This window comes from Planococcus citri, chromosome 5, assembly GCF_950023065.1.
Source record: "Planococcus citri chromosome 5, ihPlaCitr1.1, whole genome shotgun sequence".
Classification (NCBI taxonomy): domain Eukaryota; kingdom Metazoa; phylum Arthropoda; class Insecta; order Hemiptera; family Pseudococcidae; genus Planococcus; species Planococcus citri.
The window spans coordinates 49,943,536-49,962,256 of record NC_088681.1 but is presented as its reverse complement, the minus strand read 5'-3'; the positions used below and the strand labels follow the sequence as shown (position 1 = coordinate 49,962,256).

General features: G+C 31.2%; 1 protein-coding gene across 2 annotated transcripts in view; it reads left to right on the top strand.

Moving 5' to 3' along the window:
- Positions 1 to 16,187, top strand: part of osy (oskyddad) — a 62,472-nt gene extending 46,285 nt beyond the window's left edge. For both annotated transcript variants that reach the window (XM_065369137.1, XM_065369136.1), the window contains exons 7-17: positions 9,545 to 9,721; positions 9,799 to 9,927; positions 10,012 to 10,145; positions 10,488 to 10,764; positions 10,848 to 11,025; positions 11,125 to 11,237; positions 11,320 to 11,390; positions 11,486 to 11,574; positions 14,833 to 15,006; positions 15,120 to 15,206; positions 15,305 to 16,187. In XM_065369137.1, coding sequence (XP_065225209.1) covers positions 9,545 to 9,721; positions 9,799 to 9,927; positions 10,012 to 10,145; positions 10,488 to 10,764; positions 10,848 to 11,025; positions 11,125 to 11,237; positions 11,320 to 11,390; positions 11,486 to 11,574; positions 14,833 to 15,006; positions 15,120 to 15,206; positions 15,305 to 15,519 — 1,644 coding nt within the window. In that variant the 3' untranslated portion in view covers positions 15,520 to 16,187. The remainder of the gene's footprint in view (positions 1 to 9,544; positions 9,722 to 9,798; positions 9,928 to 10,011; positions 10,146 to 10,487; positions 10,765 to 10,847; positions 11,026 to 11,124; positions 11,238 to 11,319; positions 11,391 to 11,485; positions 11,575 to 14,832; positions 15,007 to 15,119; positions 15,207 to 15,304) is intronic.
- Positions 16,188 to 18,721: the final 2,534 nt, after the last annotated feature.

Below are 18,721 nucleotides of genomic sequence, written 5' to 3'. Positions count from 1 at the left end.
CATTTTACAATTATTTTTCAACAAATTAGGAATTTTTTCCCTCACTTTTTGTATAAATAACCTCGTATTCAAGTAGGTATTTAATTAAGGAATGGGTACCTACGATAAGTGGTGACTCAGCACTGAGCCATGCCAAGTTTTTCAAAAGCTTTTAAGGGGCTGAGATTGTTCATGCAGTTTTTTATATAGGTACCTAGATAGGTAGGAAATAATAGGTATTTAAGAGGAAGTTTAATTGCTGCTGCTGCGTTTTTTTCAACTCTCTTTACTGTTTTTTAAAAGCACGCGTTAGCGGACCGAGCCGGTTTTTCGAATCGTGCTCGAGTGTTTGGTGAAATGATTTGTAATTTTTCATTTTTTTTTCATCTTTCAATATGCACGTATGTTTGAACGATTCTGATCGAATTAAAAACAACTTAATTTGACGTATTGCTTGTCTGGCTGCATGTTTAATTACGTGATTATTTTTAAAGACAGTTTTACTGACGAGACAATTTTTATAGCCAAATCCAAAATTTTCCATGTTGAATTGATTTAAAGGTCTACATTGTATGGGTAATTTGCTCGATCGAGATATTAAAAGAAGTCTACTCGTATTATGAAACAGGAAGTTTAAAATCCAAATTTTTCCCGAAAGAGTCACATTTGCCATTTTCTCATCCTTTCTCCAACAAGATAAGCCTTCGACCCGTTTCCTAGTTCTTCAAATAATGGTCTCACAGAAAAAAGTTCAAGCAGAAATTTTTTTCAAATATCAAATCATTTTTCAAGGGAGTTACATCTTGGTAAACGTTCGCCCCCTCCCACCGAAAAATTTTATTCGAGTATTAAATTTGCTAATCACAAATTTGGGTTCAAAAATTAGAATTCTTGCCTCATGTTTTCAATACCTAGATAATCAAGGAGTCGTTCCTCTCTCTCTCACTCTCTGTTTTTGCTGTAAAAAATACATGAACGCTTCATTTTGAAAATTTTCAAATTGGAACCCTCGAATTACAGATCATAAAAAAAGTTTGTAATCTTCAAGCCAGAAAAAAAAACATTTTTGATGAAGAGAAATTCGTTCGTGAACAATTTATTTTGGTGTGATTGCATCATTAACGAACTAGATCAATACAATCGAGCAGTATTTTTCAAAACTGATATTTTAAAAATAACTTTTTTGCACAAAAGAATTATTTTATTCATTTTGACCAATTCGTTTGCTAACGGATCATTTTAAATCCTATACTAGGTAAATCGTTCGTTAACGAAAAAAATTGCATATGATTAAAATCGTTTATGAACAAATAAATGATTTTTGACAAGTTCGTTCGCGAACGAATCAGTCAAAATGGGCTGAATCGTTCATTAAAGAAACGACTTCAGTCGAGTAAAAACTTTTAAAAGCATATGAATCATTTTCGATAAGTTCGTTCACGAACGAAACATTATAAATCTGGCGAATAGTTCAACGGGACCAATCAAGTTGAATAAAATCTTTTCTTTTATCGAGGAAAAAAAATGAATCATTTCTGACCGACTCGTTCGAGAACGAATTATTTTAAGCCTACTACTGTCGTTTATCAACAGAACGAATTCAGTTAAGAACATTATTTATTAAAAAATGAATCATTTTCAATCAAATCGTTCGCAATTATTATTCACGAACGATACTTAGTAAGTTTGAAATGTATCGTTCGCGAACGAATCAGTCAAAATAGGCTGAATCGTTCATTAACGAAACGATTCAGTCAAATAAAATCTTTAAAAAGCATATGAATCATTTCCGACATGTCGTTCACGAACGAATCATTTTAAATCTGGCGAATAGTTCAACGGGACCAATCAAGTTGAACAAAATCTTTTCTTTTATCAAAAAGAAATGAATCATTCCTGACCGACTAGTTCGAGAACGAATCATTTTAAACCTACTACTATCGTTCATCAAGGGAACGAATTCAGTCAAGAACATTATTTATCAAAAAATGAATCATTTTTAATCAAATCGTTCGCAATTCTCGTTCACGAACGATATTTACTTAGTAAGTTTAAAATGATTTGTTCGCGAACAATACAGTCACAATTGGCTAAATCGTGCATTAACGAAACGATTCAATCAAATAAAATCTTTTAAAAGCATGTGAATTATTTTTGACAATGTCGTTCACGAGCGAATCATTTTAAATCTGGCAAATAGTTCAACGGGACCAATCAATTGAAATAGGATCTTTTCTTTTATCCAAAAATGAATCATTTCTGACTGACTCGTCGTTCGAGAACGAATCATTTTAAACCCACTACCATCTTTCATCAACGGAACGAATTAAGTTAACTTGTTAAGAACAATATTTATCAAAAAAAGAATCATTTTTAATAAAATCACTCGCAATTCTCGTTCCTGAACGGTATTTAGTAAATTTAAAATGATTTGTTCGCAAACGAATCAGTCAAAATCGGCTGAATCGTTCATTAACGAAACGACTTCAGTCGAGTAAAATCTTTCAAAAGCATATGAATCATTTTCGACAATGTCGTTCACGAACGAATCATTTTAAATCTGGCAAATAGTTCAACGGGATCAATCAAATAAAAAAAATCTTTTCTTTTATCAAAAAATGAATCATTTCTAACCGACTCGTTTGAGAACGAATCATTTTAAACCTACTACTATCATTCATCAACGGAACGAATTCAGTCAAGAATATTATTTATCAAAAAATGAATCTTAAAATGATTCGTTCGCGAACAAATTTGTTGAAAATGATCCTCAAAAATCAAAATGAGTTCTTCTATTAGTAAAATCATTATTTCAAACGCACTAAATCGTTCATAAAAAGAATGAATTTAGACCAGTAACATGTTTTATTAAAATGAATCATTTTGACCAATTTGTTCACGAATGAATCACTACAAAAAAAATCAGTCCACCGAATCGTTCATTAAAAAGAACGAATTCGGTCAAGTAAAATTGTTTGCCAATAAATGAATCTTTTTCGACCTCTAATCGTTCACAACTCATTGCTGAAAATTGAAAAAATGCATTTTCTCAACGATGGAATTATTTTTTTTAATATTTTGTTCGCAAATGATTAATTCATTTCAAAATTGTAGAATTCTTTAGAAGTCCCTCCCCCCCCCCCCAAAAAAAAAAACTTATCGAATTACTATACGTGAGATGTCTGCTGAAACCTAAAAACCAAGATTTGAACTTAGTCAATCTTCCCTCCCCTCTTCTCGCATCAAAAAAAAAAAAAACATTAAAATTTCAGAGTAGGTACCTATGCTACCTAACTACAGATTTTTAAAATTCAAAATTCATAATTTTTATCGAGACAATTTCCTCTATGTATGTACGATTTACTCCCCCCTCCCCCGACCATGATTTAATACATAACTTTCATAACTTTTTCAAATTTTTACCAGATTGCCAAAAAAATTACACAATCTTTGACTACGTTCACACTCCCACTGAAAAGAAACAAACTTTTTTGTGCTGCTTTCTTGGATCACAAAAAAATCGAACACTGTGTCCTCCTCACTCTTTTCAAAACATCCAAAATCAAAATTTTTTGGAAATTGAAGATTTCATGGAGAACGAAAATTGGCATTTTTCAAGTATCATTGCACATTTTCAAGCAACTGAACCAGTTTTGAGTAATTTGTCCTTGTTCTGCAAACGATTCACTTCTAATCGTAAGTAAATCACGTAATCATTCCTCAAATAAACGAATAAATTCATGCAGATCATTTTCAAACAGTGAAAGAGGTTTCTGGAATATACCTCAGGTTCAGAATTCAATCTTGAAACTCGTGAAAAAAGTCGAATAAAAAAATTATTTTTTGATACTCAAAAACTCGACACTGAAAGTAATATCAATAAAAAAAGAACCCTCCAAAAGTTGAAAAAAATTTGAAAAATCCATCGAGTAATTCACAGCAAAATTTTAGAAAAATTCGACTCCTAAAAAAACAAGATTCTCAAAATTGAGGTTTCCACAGACATCGAGATGTATACGTAAAACCCACCAAGGTAGTACACTGTGTGCACATGCATTGATACACTTCACCTTGACATGTTGCACGGCGATCTTCTGTTAGTCGACAAAGATGTTATTCAACATTGAACTTGTTACAGTGTTACACTGACATGAAAGCATATCCGCGCCACTCAGCTTCGTCTCCTCGTCAATTTCAATTCATGAAATACAACTCGCGTCGTAAATATTTAGACATATTATAAGCCTCACTTTTCGTTAATTAAAATAAAATTAGACAGTTGTATGTTTTTTTTTCTTCAGCCATACCTAACCAGCGTAATCGTTTCCTAGTAATTTTGACTAGACACGGGTGAGGTAGGAATTTCCTGGTTAAAATCTATGAATTACAACTTTTTTTCTATACCCGTGTTTTTTCTTTCTTTCGTGTAAAAGATTAACTCTTATTTTCAAATACGTCATCGCGATGACGTCACACGGCCCATTCACAAATCTGTTTGACGTGGGTATTTGTCATCTGATCTTATACTCGCGATAATGGTACTGGAAATGGATGATTTTTTACAAATTTGGAAATACGTACGAGTATTTTTAATCTTGCAATTGTGTGACCGAAATTATACTGTCTCATTTCAGCCATGTCAAGGTAATCAGGTACCCACGATGAAGTTCATTTTAACGGAACGAATAAAAATTTATTACACTTTTTTTTTCAAACTTCTAATAGGCACCTATATACCTACAAACAAGTCGAAATGATGAGGAAAAACACCTCAATTCGGTTGCGATTACATTTTTTTTTGCTCGATACATTTTTAGAGGCACGATTATACGATGTTGTTTAAGGTACAAATCGAGCCTATCCTGTTCACATTCATCAACCTGTTAACTTCTCAAACCGCTCTTTTCAATACTATAGCTCAGACTTCGGCACCTGTGTGCCCAATACGTATACATAAGAGATAATCCAAAGAATAATTAAATATGGCACTAGGTACTTGAAATTCTCAATAGATTATGGTGTCGTTCGGTTCTAATCGTCGCTTAGAAGAGAACAATTGTACTAATTCTACGAACTATACCTAGCTACGAAGCGCGAGAATGATCTGTTTTTATCTTATCTCTTGGCTGCGGTAAAGAACGAGGTTCGTCGTCCATAGCGATGTTATCATCGATTGCATGAACTCCAGCTACAGCATTCGCGAATGAATGAATTTCCTCATTATTGTCTCAAGCTGAGATTGGAATTTAATGGCAACTCTGTCTCGTGATTTGAAAGTTTTAGGGCACTTTGATCTACTCGTAGTCGTACCTACGAGTAGCTGTACGAATGGACAGGATGTTGCGTTCGTCTAAAAGGTATATATTTAATTTATCGTTTAGCTTGTGCGCAAAGAATGCGTACGAAGGGCACAGGAAATGAGATATGTCATGTTGGTCAAGTCTTCGTCTCTATACAAATAATGCGTAATAATGGAATAGAAAATCGTTAAAAAATTAAGTTTACGTAATTTTTTAAAAATTCGCTCAAGCTAGATCGAGTTTTTAGCAGGGAAAATTTTGTGTAGGTATTGTAAAAATCACACGGAGTGTTTTTAATTTTTAAAGCATTTTCGTCTCTCTTCATAACTCCACTTGGCTTTAAAGTTTTGAAATGATTCTAGCTGATTCTCGTAATAATATTTTACTACGACAAAGAATTTAAAAAAAAAATGGTCAAATTCTCAAAAAATTTCTCCAAATGCTACAAAACTTGGTTAAAAAATGAAAATGACAAAAAATCACCGTCCTAAAAAGTTCGACAAAAATTGCTTAAGTTACATTTTTCCAATAATTAGTGAACTTGCGTTGAAGTGTTTTTAAATGAGCTAAAAAAAATGACTAAAAATTCACGACAGTCGAGAAGGGATGGAATTGACTGAAAAATTGTTCAAAAGAATCCAAAAGTTGTTGAAATATCAAAATAGTATCTACTTGTGACTAACAGAGTCAAAAACTTCATCAAGCAAAATGCTCTGACTGAAAAAGATTTTTAAAATCAATCATCCAGGGTGTCTAACAAAATTTCAAAATGAAAAAAATGGACTCAAACAGGACTTTTAGTAGGATTTTCAGCAGGTCATTTTTCGAGCACTTATGGAATTTTTTGAGGTGTAGGGGGGGGGGTCAAAAATTTTTTCAAGGTGGGACTGGGAGGTTCAAAATTTTTATTCAAGTTTTTAGCCAAAGGAATTTTCGCAGGACTTTTAACAGGACAGTTTTTGAACACTTGGGATTTTTTAACAGGGGGAGGGGGTGGGCGAGATTTCTCCTTCAAGTTCGGAATTTATTATTAATTAAGGAAAAGAGAAACAAACTGGCCCTGGCGAAGCGAGGGCAAAAGCTCTCAAAAATTGGAAGGTATTTTGGGAGATATAAAAAATTATGTTATCTTGTGTGATGAGTTACTAAGTACAAGTATACATATTATTTTGCTTCAAAATTTTGAAATTCGAATAATTATTTTTTTTGGAAATCTTAAATCCGAAAAAGAAAAGCTAACGGACCCGAGCAAAGCGAGGGCAAAAGCCCTCTAAAATCATCATTTCAAGTTCGAGAGATACAAAAACGATGTTTGTATGTGTGACAAATTATTCGTGTTTTGCTTCAAAATTTAAAAATTTGAATTATGATTTTTTTTTTGAAAATTTAAAACTGGAAAAAGAAAAGCTAAGGGGCCCGAGCGAAGCGAGGGCAAAAGCTTTAGAAATTCAGTATTTTGAGAGATATGAAAACGATGTTTTTTTGTGCAATAAGCTACCCATATTTTGCTACAAAATCTTGAAAATTTGAATGATGAGTCAACACTCCAATTCAAAAAAAAAAAAAGAAAAGAAAATATTCAAACTTGAAAAAGAAAAGCAAACAAACCCGAGTGAAGCAAGGTTAAAAGTTTTGATTTCAAAATTTCATGTTTTGCTGGGAAGTAAAAAAAATCTGTAGGAAGGAGGAGTTTATTTTTCTGATTCAAACTTTGAACATTTCTTGAATTTGAACAATAAGTCACTGATGAGGAAAAAGAAGAGCAAATAGACCGAGCGAATCGAGGGCAGAAGCTCACAAAAATGTGTTATTCAAGTTCTAAAAAAGTCGACAAATGAGCCCTTTTCTACAAGTTCAAAATTTCGGAAAAAAGGGGAAAAAATTGAAAATTTGAAAAAGTTATTTTGAAAAAAAAGGACTTTTGGATAAAATTGTTGAAAAAAAGGACACTAAAAGTACAAAAAGGTGTCATAGGCAAAAAAAGGACTTTTGTAGGATAAATAGGAGTGTTAAGACACCCTGTCATCGTAAAAGATCATTAAAAATACCCAAAACAGCAGTTTGACTATAAGAATTCTTCAAAAGAATATAAAAGTCGTTGAAATATCCTTAGTTTCGAGAAGATTGTTCTTAGTATTCCAAAAGCTGTAAAAGCTTCTCAACACAAAAATTTACAGTAAAACTGATTGATTGAAAATAGCATTTGAATCATCGAACTAGTTGAAAAAACATTTGAAACGATAAATTCCTCACAAATTGCAGAAAGTACCGACAAATTACGTATGTAAATAGCCCTACAATTATGTAAAAATTCTTCAAAATTCTTGAAAATGACAAACATATTGAATAAAAATACCTTAAAATGTTGTGAAAATGGACTAGAAGCGATAAGGACTAAGGAGCAATATTAAAATTGCATAAAAACTTTGCAAAAAGGCACACGAGTTTATAATGATTTGAAACAACAAAAACCTATTAAAATAGGTTGAAACTCAATTCACATCAAGTTGAAATAATTTTTTTATAAAAGTGTTTATTGCTTTATTTAAAAGTTGAAAAAATGTTCCAAATGTAAAAATTACCAAAAAGTAGCAAAATTGGTTGAATGACCCGAAAACATGTAATGAAATGAGTGAAAACAACAAAAAATTCATTCAAAGGCCTTGAAAAATCCTTGAAATTGTGTAAACTTTGCGCATAATGCTTTAAAATTATTTGATGATAATCATTCAGATTTTTAAAGTAAATTTTCTAGAAATTGCGAAAAGATAAAAGCATACAAAGTTGAAAGTATCATGTTATAACTGTCTTTTTTGCATCATGAGCCTAAAGACAAGGTAAAATTTCAAAAAATAAAAAACTATATTTTTTATTTATAAGGAGTTTAGTCAATATATTTTTTCAACTTGAAAATTTTAGAATTCGAATTATTTTTGTTTTGAAAATTATAATTATTGTGAGGCAGAAAAGCAAACAGGTCTGAGCAAAGCAAGGGCAAAAGTTTTAGGAAATTTCTACTTCGAAAGGTAAAAAAGCTTCATTTTCTGTGTTTTTTATGAAAGGATTTTAGTCTAATAATTTTTGGATTCAAAATTTTTGAAATTGAATGATGATTTTTTTTTTTTGGAAATTTCAATTATGAATCTGAAAATCAAAAATTTGTATTTCGAGAAGTAAAAAAACGATAATATTTGCTTTTTAAATCTTAATAGCAGTTTTTAGAAATTTCAATTTGGAACAAGATTTTACGTAGGTATTTCTAAAAATGAGAAGTCAATTTTTCCACTCTTGGAATTTTTAAAATTTTGAAATTCGTAATATAAATTTTACTGCTTTAACATTTGACGAATATTTTGAATTCAGTTAATTTTTAAGCCCCCCCCCCCAACAACGTTTGAACAATTTTTCATAATTTTATCAACATCATAACATCTGCCAATTTTTCAATTTTCCTGAAAAAGTTCAAAAAGTGATAAAAAATTTGCTGTTTTTTATAGTCAATTTTTCAACATTTTTTTGAAAAATTTCAATCTTGTCGTCAGTTGGCATTTTTAAGCTGTTCTAAACAGTTGAAAATTTTCATGAACTCTCAACGATGTATTGTGATAATTTATTCAGTTGTTTTTATTTGCTATCCAGATCGAAGTTGGTAAAATGCCAACTTTGCCGAATTCTACCAAAAAAGACGAATTTGCTCACTTTCCCTAGGGGGGGGGGGGGCAAACTGCACTCTGCCTCCTTTTTGGTTTCGTCTCTATTAATCCAAATCCAACAACAAACCTAAGCAAATCCTGTTCAACATCCTCAAGTCGAACAAATTCAAGCCCAAAAGCTCAAATCGCTCAAGCCCAACAAATCCATGTCCAACAAAACAAAATTCATTTGAAAATCCAAGCTCAGGGAGCCCAAACTCAACAAACCTACGTCCAACAAAATCAGACCCCACAAAATCAAATCCATTCTTCAATTTTTTTTTTAGAGAAAATCTCGCCTTTTTTGTAGTTAGTTGGTGTCTTAAATTTTATGAGCATTTCTCAAGGTGTATGGAAGCTTTGATAATATTTTCAAAAACGATTAGTTTTCAATTTTGCGACACTTTCTTGAATTCTCGAGTACGTTTCTAGAGCAAATATTTCACCAAAATGGAGCTGAGATAACGATACATCAATACTCGTATCTCGATCCATTTTGATATCCACATTTCTTTTTCTTCCAGTAAAACTGTTCATCTATCTTTATTAATTGAGCAAAATCTTCCGTTTCAGATCGGTCTCATGAGAGGAGGTCGCCTATTAGCCGAAGAATCACCGAACGATTTGCTCCAAAAATACAACAGCGATAGCTTAGAAGATGTCTTTCTTAAACTCAGCATAATACAAAATCGAGGAAAACGCAGGCGTAGCAGTATTCTACACGATGTCACCGCAGCAATCAGTGTTCCTGTAAGTATTTTTCATACTTGACTCTTCAGTATCATCAAATCACCTCCTAAATCTCCATTTACCTCTGATCCGTGCAGGAAATCCCATTACAAGGCGCTGTGAACATGGCTTTCGACACGAATTCCGAAATCAGTGGCGAATTCGGTGAAACAATCGGACCTCCTTCGATCAGCAAAAGAAAATCTATATCCATCTCTAACGAAAGAGTAAGAAATTTTCCCATCTATCAATTTTTTTTCTGGCTCAAGAATCAGAGCTCATTTTAAAATTCCTACTTGTTCCTCACACAGCAAGTCCAAACTCTAGATCTACCACCAGATGACGACATAGAACGAACTCTATCAGAACGCTTGACTATATTCGACGGCAATCACATGAAAGCATTAATATGGAAAAATTTCCTATGGATGTGGCGAAACGTAGCGTAAGTATTTCCTTAAATCACTTCAAGGTTCGATATAAGTACGAGTACCTAACCGGTTTGCTCGGATCTCGAATGCATTTTATATTGAAATACCTACACCGCTTAATGAATTATAAAATTGACTCTTGCGTAAAAAAAATTCTCATTGTCAGAATGGGAAATTCACTCGCGATGACGAATGTATTTTTAGTACATTATTTATTATGGTACTTTTGAACAACAGTTACCTACCTATCTATATTTCTAATAAGGCACACTGTTCGAGTTTATTGCACATAAGTACATATACTTACTTACACCTTACGTATACGTGTATTAATAATAGATTCTGGTTATTTTCAGAATCATGTTATTCATAATGGGATTACCAGTTTTTCAAATCATATTGTTTTGCTTATCCATCGGTAAAGATCCGGTTGGTTTGCCTATGGCTATTGTTAATCACGAAATCGGCACTAATAATCCAAATTGCACCTGGAACTCTACTTACCTCATACCGCAAATATGTGATGATCAGATAAACTCGACTAATCCTTCGGATTGCCCTAGACCGCAGTGTATGGTCAATAATCTCAGTTGTCAGTATTTGAGCATACTTCGGAAGAAAAAACAATCTCTGGTATGTATATTGCTCAAAAAAACCATCTCGCCGTACCGAATGATTTAAATATTTAATAATCTTTAACGTATATAATTTGATAGACTAACTACGATACAGTCGAAGAAGCCAAACAAGCGGTTCGTAAAGGAAAAGCTTGGGTAGTGTTGGAATTTCCACGTAATTTCACCGCAGCTTTGTACAAAAGATACGACAATGGCAGAGAAATGGATCTTAACACTTTAACTTCCAGCGAAGTCCACGTCTGGTTGGATCAATCCAGTAAGTTAATCGGATTCCCAACCTCCTCTCCACACCCTCCTCCTTTGATATCCATTTCTAGGTAAATTAATGAATTATCTACTTTGTATTTTTCCACAGATCAACAAATTTCGTTACTGTTGCAAAGAGACTTGAACGACGCTTTGAATGAATTCTCTCGTAGATTAGCCATATCATGCGGATTTGATCCTAGACTCTTGAGTCCAGTCCAAGTAAGCACTCGAATCACTCAACTGAATCATTAAACAATGCCCTAATTTATAATTAATTCGCGTAAATTATTTTTTTCGCTAGTTTAATCGACCCATATACGGACCAGTGGTTCCTAACTTCACCGATTTCGCTGCTCCAGGAGTCATGTTGACGTAAGGATCGTTTTTTTTTTTTAAATAGCAGATTACTTAATTCCAATTTCTTAGTGGTATTTTTATTTTATACTGGAATCGACATTTTTTTCCAGGATTATTTTCTTCTTAGCCGTAGCATTAACCTCGGGTGCCATGTTGATCGAACGAAACGAAGGAATATTAGAAAGAAGTTTAGTCTCTGGTACGATTCTAATTATAATTCGTTTCTTATTTGTCACGTTAGCATCGTAAATTAGCTCGTATTCGCTATTAGCAACATCATCCTACGTAATGTTCAAATTAGATACGTCGGAGTAAATTTGATATACACGGCGAACTGATTAGGCAACTTAAACACCACCGAAGTTAGCATGCATAACACGACACCTTGAAGGCGTTCTTATTAAAACCAAATCTTCAGTCAAAATTAGCAATATCGCGAAAATTTCCCAGATCGATAAAAATTAGTGTCAAGTTGGTATCAATGAGGCAAAATTGGCACAAAAATAGTTGAACATAAAGTAAAAATAGACTTTCAAAAATTTCGTAAAATTCATGAAAAATTACCTGAAACTCGAAGAAATTCACCAAAATTGGAGTGAGAATTCTTCTGGAAACATTACGAAAATCGTGCCAAGAAGAAAAAGACATCCATAAAACTGCAAAAAAAATTGCAAAATTAACGTTAAAATGATTGTCAAAAAAAAATAATTTGTCAGAAAAATACTTAAATTATTATATTGTGAAGTTTCAAAATTATAGCACAAAACTTGAAGTAAAACTTGAAGAAAATTGGTAAAATTGTCATAAAAATATTTCAAAAATTATTTTAAAATGCAAAAAACATAAAACATTAGTTAAATTTACATAAAAGTCAATGAAAATGAACTATGAAGCGCAAATTCAAAAACTTACCAAAAGTTCAACAAAAGTCATAGAAAACGACGAAAAATTTACAAAAAAGAGTTCAAGTTTTGGGAAATATCAAAAAGATTTCGTAAAACACGAACAAAATTTCTAGAAATAATTAAAAAATGAGTAAAAATTACATAAAAATGATTGAAAAATGAAAAAAAAGAAGATAAAACACCATCGAAATTTATCAAAGGATGTGAAAATGTTCTCAAATCAATGAAAGATCAATAAAAAATTTCACAAAAAAAATAAAAAAGAGAAAATGTACACAACATTGAAAAACTTGATCAAAAATTTAAAAAACTAAAAAAATCCACAAAAAAAAGCAATAAAAGTAAAACATTAATCAATAAAATATTACTAAAATCACATAAAACGATCTAAAAATTGCTCAAAATTAACATCATAGCAAAATACTCGTAAAATGACAGAAGCTGATATTTTTGTAAAATTTATGATAAATTAGCTAATGTTGCATTATTACTCAATAATTTGGGTAATTCTGTGAAAATCGGGGCCAAACTTCTTAAACTAGAAAACACATAAAAAATTGCCATAAAAACTTTCAAGAATAATAAAAAAAATATACCGAACTTTGCGAAAATTAAACAAAATACTCATTCATAAAAATTTCTAAAATGAACTAAAACGTAAAAAAACCAACAAAATTTTGTTAAAATTGCAGATTAAAAAAACTGACATAAGAATTCTCGAAAATCTAAACAAAAAAAAAAAAATGAAACTTATTTAATCTATAATAAAAAATATGCCAATGTTTGGGAAAATTACGCAAAATATCTATAAGATTAAAAAAAAAATTAAATGAACTATAAAAATTGGAAAAATTAACACAAAAACCATTCAATGGAAAAAACGTTGACAGATCGAGTGGCAACGAAGCTTCGTAGGTAAAACAATAAAATATCGCATAAAAGACCAAGAAAAATATGATTTAAAATTTTTTTTTAAATTCAGTTAATTCACACAAATTGTTGAAAATTGAGAAAAAGTTGATAAAATATCATAAGAAATTAATAAAAATGCAAATAAAATTCTGAAATGTTTGAAAAATTCACTTGAAATTTTCCAAAAAATTCAGTTTAATTCACACAAATTGTTGAAAATTAAGAAAAAGTGGATAAAATATCATAAAAAATTAATAAAAACGCAAATAAAATTCTAAAATGTTTGAAAAGTTCACTTAAACTTTTCCAAAAAATTCAGTTTAATTCACAAAAATTGTTGAAAATTGAGAAAAAATAGATAAAATATCATAAAAATTTGATAAAAATGCAATAAAAATTTTGAAACGTTTGAAAAATCTACATGAAAATCAGAGGACATAAAACAAGAAGTCACAAGTGAAAAAAACGTGGTCAGATAGTGGCCACAAAGTTTTGTAAAAAAATAAAATAACGCATAAAATAGCAACAAAATTAATTAAAGTTTTTCAAAAATCAGTTTAATTCAGACAAGTTGTTGAAAATCGAGAAAAAGTGGATAAAATATTATAAAAAATTAATAAAAAAACAAAAAATATTCTGAAATGAATAAAAAATTTGAAAAATTGGCATGAAACCCAGAGGAAATAAAACAAAATGACACATAAATAATATCGCAAAAAAAAACACAAATCACAAAATTAAATCAATTTAGAAAATTGTACAAGTCAAGAAAATCAATATAAAATTTTCAAAAAATTATTATTCGTGTCACGTTGATTTTTTTCACTTAGAGAATGTTTGTAATCTGTCTCCACCCCTCCCCCACCCCTCAGATGGGAAGATAAGATAGAAATATAAAACTACGACGGAAAAACAACTATTGAAAATAGTAGAAAAATTCTCAAAAATATGATTTTTGGACGTTTTTTTGAATCTTTTTTAAAACACTTTTTGGATTCCAACCACAAACTTTCAAAACAATAAAGTCTCCTCTCTTTGAGTAAAATCAGTAAAATCCAAAATCCATTTTCAAAAACTACCGTACTATCCCAGTAGATTCATGTGGATATTAAATTTGCCAAAAACTAGATTCTCAAGAATCTGCCAACATCAGAAAATAAAATCAGTAAAATTCATACAGAAATTATATTTAAAATCAAGAAAAAATTGATAAATATGTACCTTTAAAATTGCATAAAAATGCAAAAATAAGCTATGGCATGAAAATTGTTGAAAATAACAAAAATTTTGAAAAACAAAAACATGAAAATTGTGTAAGATTATGCAAAAATTCTCTAAAGTTTTTGAGAAACAGCTACCTTAAGTTGGGCAAAAATTGCTGTTAATAAAGTAAAATTCACTGACTCGTTTTGGCCAAACAGTGAAACAATTATGAACAAATGACAATCTTTCTTGCAGTGTCACTCAAAATTTATCACCTCAGTCATAAATTTCAACCTCACTCCTAAAATTTTCAATCTTTCAGAGGTAAAATACGAATTAACCCTCTCCCTGACCCCCCTCCCTCCTCAAAAAAAGTACTAGTCTCAAGGCAATTTTTACCAGCTTACTGAATTTTCACACATAACGTCATTTTACAGGTGTAACCGGTATCGAAGTCCTTCTAGGTCACGTGACATGCCAATTCCTCATCATGATCATCCAAACAATCGCTGTAATCGGTGTGACGTTAGCATTCAAATTAACAATCCAGGGTAGTTTACTCACAGCATCCATATTACTCGGATTAACCGGTCTTTGCGGAATGTGTTTCGGTAAATATCCAAGCAACTTGAAAATTACTCTAATTTTTCATCCATTTTCTCAAAAACTGTTCAACTTAGGGTTAAGGTAAATAATCGATTAATTATTTTTGTTTTTTTTTCAGGTTTTGTCGTATCTTGTGTCACAGACAGCGAACGAAACGCCACCTATCTGGCATTGGGAAGCTTCTTACCAATCGTAATGTTATGTGGTAAGTAGATAGCGTTCACTTCCATTCACTTTAATATTCGATACAATTGCTATAGATCGAGTCACTCTACGTATATTTCTTGTTTTCTACATCCACAGGTATAATTTGGCCGATCGAAGGTATGCACGTGATCTTACGAGTGATCAGTTACTTCCTACCATTGACCCTTTCCACCGAATCATTGCGATCAATTATGGCCAGAGGATGGTTAATTTACAAACCAACTGTCTACATCGGTTTCCTTTCGACTGTAACATGGATCGTTGTATTTTTAGGTTTCAGCATATTTTTAATCAAGTTCAAAAAGGGTTAAGCCCGCCAAACTCTAATATACTATAGACTGACTAATTTTTTTTTGTCTCCCACTTTAAAAAAAGAAATACGTGCCTTCTCGTGTGATAAAAAATTTCTAGATAAATTTACCTACCTATATTATGATAATGTACATTCGATGTATATATTTAAAAAATAATCCTAGTCATTTAATATTATTATTTTTAATTTTATCAAAATTATGTTTATTAAGATTGTAGAGTTTTCTTTTTTTTTTTTCTCCGTTAATAATTTAAGGTCGAGTACGCAGGCATTCGCACGTGCTCTCTGTTGTTCTAACAAGTATCTATATGTATTACATGTGAGTATGTATTAGAAGATGACTTGCCAGATGATGTGATCTCTGTATAGATATCGAGTGATGAGAGGCCATTGGTGGAAATTTCACATATTGCGCCGTCCATAAAAATATTTCATACGCGCTCGAAGAGCTTTTGATATTTATGTAAGTTTGTTTTTATCGTATGTAGTATTTATAGGTCTATACGAATAATAATATTTTCCAAGTATTTTATAGTAAATATTGAGTAGGTATAATTGTGAAGTTTGTTTATCGACATGACAATCGATTAATTATCGTTGAGAGAATCGATAAAATGTAAAATATTGTAGTAATGTACAAATATTTAATAAAATTATATAATTCGAGTTCTTTTTTTTTTTTTGAATTTATTCATTCACATGGATAAGAAGACTTTTTGAGAGAGAGAAGGGAAGAGCCAGAGTATTTTACCCACAGAATAATTCCATTCCATCTATGGCCTTCATTTGGCATTTCAGAGCAAAAAAAAATAGACAATCAGGCTAAAGCCTTGTATGTACCTGAACTTTAAAAAAAATAGCAAACAAAGATGAATATTTTTCAAAGAATCGTTTCAAAATTTCAAGTGTGTTTTTGAAGTATCCATTATTTCTTTTTTTTCACACACTTCACCATTAAAACTGAATCAATAATAACACACCTAAGAAAAATATTTACAAATCGTTGAGATCGTCAGAAGCTCGATGCATTCTACTGAACGGAGAACTCATCAAATTATAATTAGACTTGGTGATAAATCTACGTGTACCTACGTTTTTTCCGCATATGACTTGAGTTTTAGAAATTACCATGATTTTATTCGCAGTCCCTGTTCTATTATACGTTTGTGTTTCAATTTTCGGTGTCGAATCGACCTTGGAAATTCCACCCCTCGAATCGCATTTCGGTTTTAATAAAAAACCATCATCAAGAATATGGCCTTTGCGAAAATTCAACAAATGTACCCAATCCTGTAACGAGAATTATTCTATACTGAAAGAATGCTACCTTGTTCCTGTCACTGAAGGCAGTCTAGTAGCAACAAAATGCGAAGTCGACTGTTATTTCCAATGGGAAGGTGAGTCGTGTCAGATTTTCGATAATTTCATCATTAAATAACGTACCTACTTACTTAACTTACTCGTATAGTACTTTAATGTAATAAAAATCTATTTCGTTTTGGTTTTTGGTACCATATAGTCAAACACCAAAAGTTGGAAACATGTATGTGTTGGAAAGGTCGATGCATAACTGAGGAACCGAAGCGAAAAATTCCCCAGAAAGATGGTGAAGACCAAGAAGACAAACAACCTCTTGCAATTTTCAGACAACGTAAAAGAGATCAGCGAAAAAAATATTTAAAATAAGCACCTAGCATCTACCTAGATGAATATTTTATGTCGATGGAAGGAAACAAATATCTAAAATAGCCTATAAAGTGCTCTATCATTGGAAAAATATATTTTTCAAATAAATATCTATACCTAGCTACTTTGTGTAAATTGCTCAACTTATTTTAATATCGCAGGTGCTTATACGACTACGAGAAGGAGTATCTACATATCTAATAGGTTCAAGTTCATAGATAAAAATTAAAAAATTTTAGACCTATGAAAAAGAAAACATCTTTGATGGAAATGTCAAATTCAGGATCAACACTCTGCGGAATCAATTCCCAATAAGTAATTTTTTGTCTTATTTTTTAATCAAAAAATATAAAATATCATTAAAGGAAAAAGAAAGAGAAATAAAAATGAAACTTCGACTGTTTGTTCAGACGTTGCAAAAACATTCAAAAAAAGATAGGTACCTCTACCTACCAAGGTATATGTAAATTACGAGTAAAATGAATGTACCGTCTCCTACTCAATTTTTTTCAAAAAAGTGACTTAAAGCTCGAAAAAATAACTAATCAATCGAGACATCAGCAATTTTTGCAATAAACAGGACTTTTTGGAAATTATTGTCGAAAAAAAGCGACTTTTGGTCGCAATTTTTGTCAAAAAAGCAACATTATTTGGCAAATTTTTGGTAAAATAGTAAAAAGTGAGACCGTAGACTGTTTTGAATAGCAAAAAAGTGATCATTTTTTACAATGAATTATTCGACATAACGCGAGACTAACAATTCAAGCAAGAGGAAGGAATTCTGTCCAATTTCCGCAAAATTGCAAGATTTGTGCAACTTTTGGAAGAAACTGGACTACGATTTTTGGCAGAGATCAAATTCGTGCTTTTTGCACTCGTATTTTGACAAAAAAAAGTTTTGGATAATTTTTAGTAAAAAGCAAAAGATAGCAAAAAACAAAACGTTTTGAGAAAAAATGAAGATGTTTTAGCAGTTTTTAAAAAAATGCAAGATTTTGACATTGTAATAGCGAAAGGCAACCCTTTTTGACAACTTTTGGAAAAAATCGAGATTTCTGGCTGATTTTTGGAAAAAAAGTGAGACCTTCTGACAATTTTCAGGAAAAAAAAATAAGGCATTATTGAAACTTTTTGGGAAAAACTGAACATGTTCCGCAATTTTAGACAAAAAGAAAGATTTTAAGATTGTTGACACAAAAGAAAGTCTTCTCGTGTGCAATTACTTAATAACAAAAAGTGAGACCTTTTCGCAATTTTTTGATGAAGAAGGAGACTTTTGGGCAATTTTTGGCAAAAAGTAACACTTTTGACAATTTCAGAAAAAACAAGGGTTTTCAATAAAATCTGATCTGAGATAAAAGCGAAATTTTAGGATAATTTTTGAAGAAAAAATTGTCTTTCTGGGATTTTTTATAAAACAACAAAAACTAGAAGCAGTTTTTGATTAAAAAAAAAAAAAAAAAAAAAAAAAAAAAAACAGACCAGACTTTTTGGTAATTTTTACTAAAAGAGGG